Raw genomic sequence first — 1,264 nt, forward strand, 5'->3', positions numbered from 1 at the left:
TCTCCAAAAAAAAAAAAAAAAAAAAAAAAAAAAAAAAAAGAAGGAATTTGTTAAAAAAAAAAAAAAAAAAGTGGAGGGGGGGAAGGATGAAGTTTCATTATAGGGCTGATTATGTTACCATGACAACTGAGTTTTAATAAAATTCACAATTTACTTTCTTATCAAAATCACACAGATAACCACCCACAAAAAGATATAATCAAAAAACAACCTAATATTAAGTTTCTATTTTCCAAATCGTACATGTGAGTTAACTTACATAATAAAAGCTGCCAGCATTACAGACAGCCTGTGTTTATTATTAAGGGTTCCTCATAGGCAAATAGGAAAATATTGTGGTCTCACTTGTGAAATATGATTGATTGAAGATTCCATCCTTCGTAGCTGGGATGCCTGGATATCCAGCATCTGCAGGACATTGTTGGCCAAGGTGTTTATCAGATAGGCAACACTTGCTAAGGATTGGGTGGTATAGGCTTTGGTTTCTTCTAGGGCTCTCTGCTTATCTGCTGACTAGGAAAAAAAACAAACCAGTGATCATTAATTCAAAGATAACCCATTTCTAGCAATCTAACCTAACAAAAAACTCATCACAACGATTCTGTTAACTGAATCCACCAGAAAGTAAAAAAACGAATCCACCAGAAAGTGAAAACTACTGGTATCACATAAACCCCAAACTCAACTACTGACTGAATTAACTAATGTTTTCATGTTGAACAGACACATTTTTGTACAGATGCAAATAAAACTCTAAAGCCATTATCTAGAAAATGAGATCCAATGGACAATTTGAGCAATGGTAGCAAAGTATACACTGCTTGGAAAGGTAGCACTGATTTGAACGTATAAATTTTGACACACTTTCTTCTGCTTTTCTGAATTCCTCTTTTCCTTTCACTCTATTATGTGAAATGTGGCCAGAACATAATGTCTGATTATATAAAAGCATCCAGGAAAAAAAAATTTGATTATAAATAATGATATGATAAATAAAATGGTAATAATGATTATTATAAACTAAAAGTAATAAAAGGATCCTTCCCTCCAAAACATTGTGTTATAACCCTTCAAGATGCAAATTGCCATGTTGCCCAAGCTGGTCTCTAACTCCTAGGCTCAAGAGATTCATTGGCCTGCCTCAGCCTCCCGAAGTGCCGGGATTACAGGCATGAGTCACCATGCCCAGCTAAACATTAAGCAATTTTTAAAATAAATTAAGTTGACACACGCAGTCAGGCTCATTCTTCTTTTCCATTAATTA

At 34.2% G+C, this 1,264-nt stretch overlaps 1 protein-coding gene across 1 annotated transcript in view; it reads right to left on the minus strand.

Moving 5' to 3' along the window:
• ABI2 (abl-interactor 2) overlaps nt 1-515 on the minus strand; it is a 70,336-nt gene extending 69,821 nt beyond the window's left edge. The window contains 1 exon segment of the mRNA XM_011992487.1: nt 346-515. Within this exon segment, the coding sequence (XP_011847877.1) occupies nt 346-419 (74 nt within the window). The 5' untranslated portion in view covers nt 420-515.
• Nucleotides 516-1,264: the final 749 nt, after the last annotated feature.

The sequence above is a fragment of the Mandrillus leucophaeus genome, unplaced genomic scaffold, assembly GCF_000951045.1.
Source record: "Mandrillus leucophaeus isolate KB7577 unplaced genomic scaffold, Mleu.le_1.0 Scaffold411, whole genome shotgun sequence".
Lineage (NCBI taxonomy): Eukaryota > Metazoa > Chordata > Mammalia > Primates > Cercopithecidae > Mandrillus > Mandrillus leucophaeus.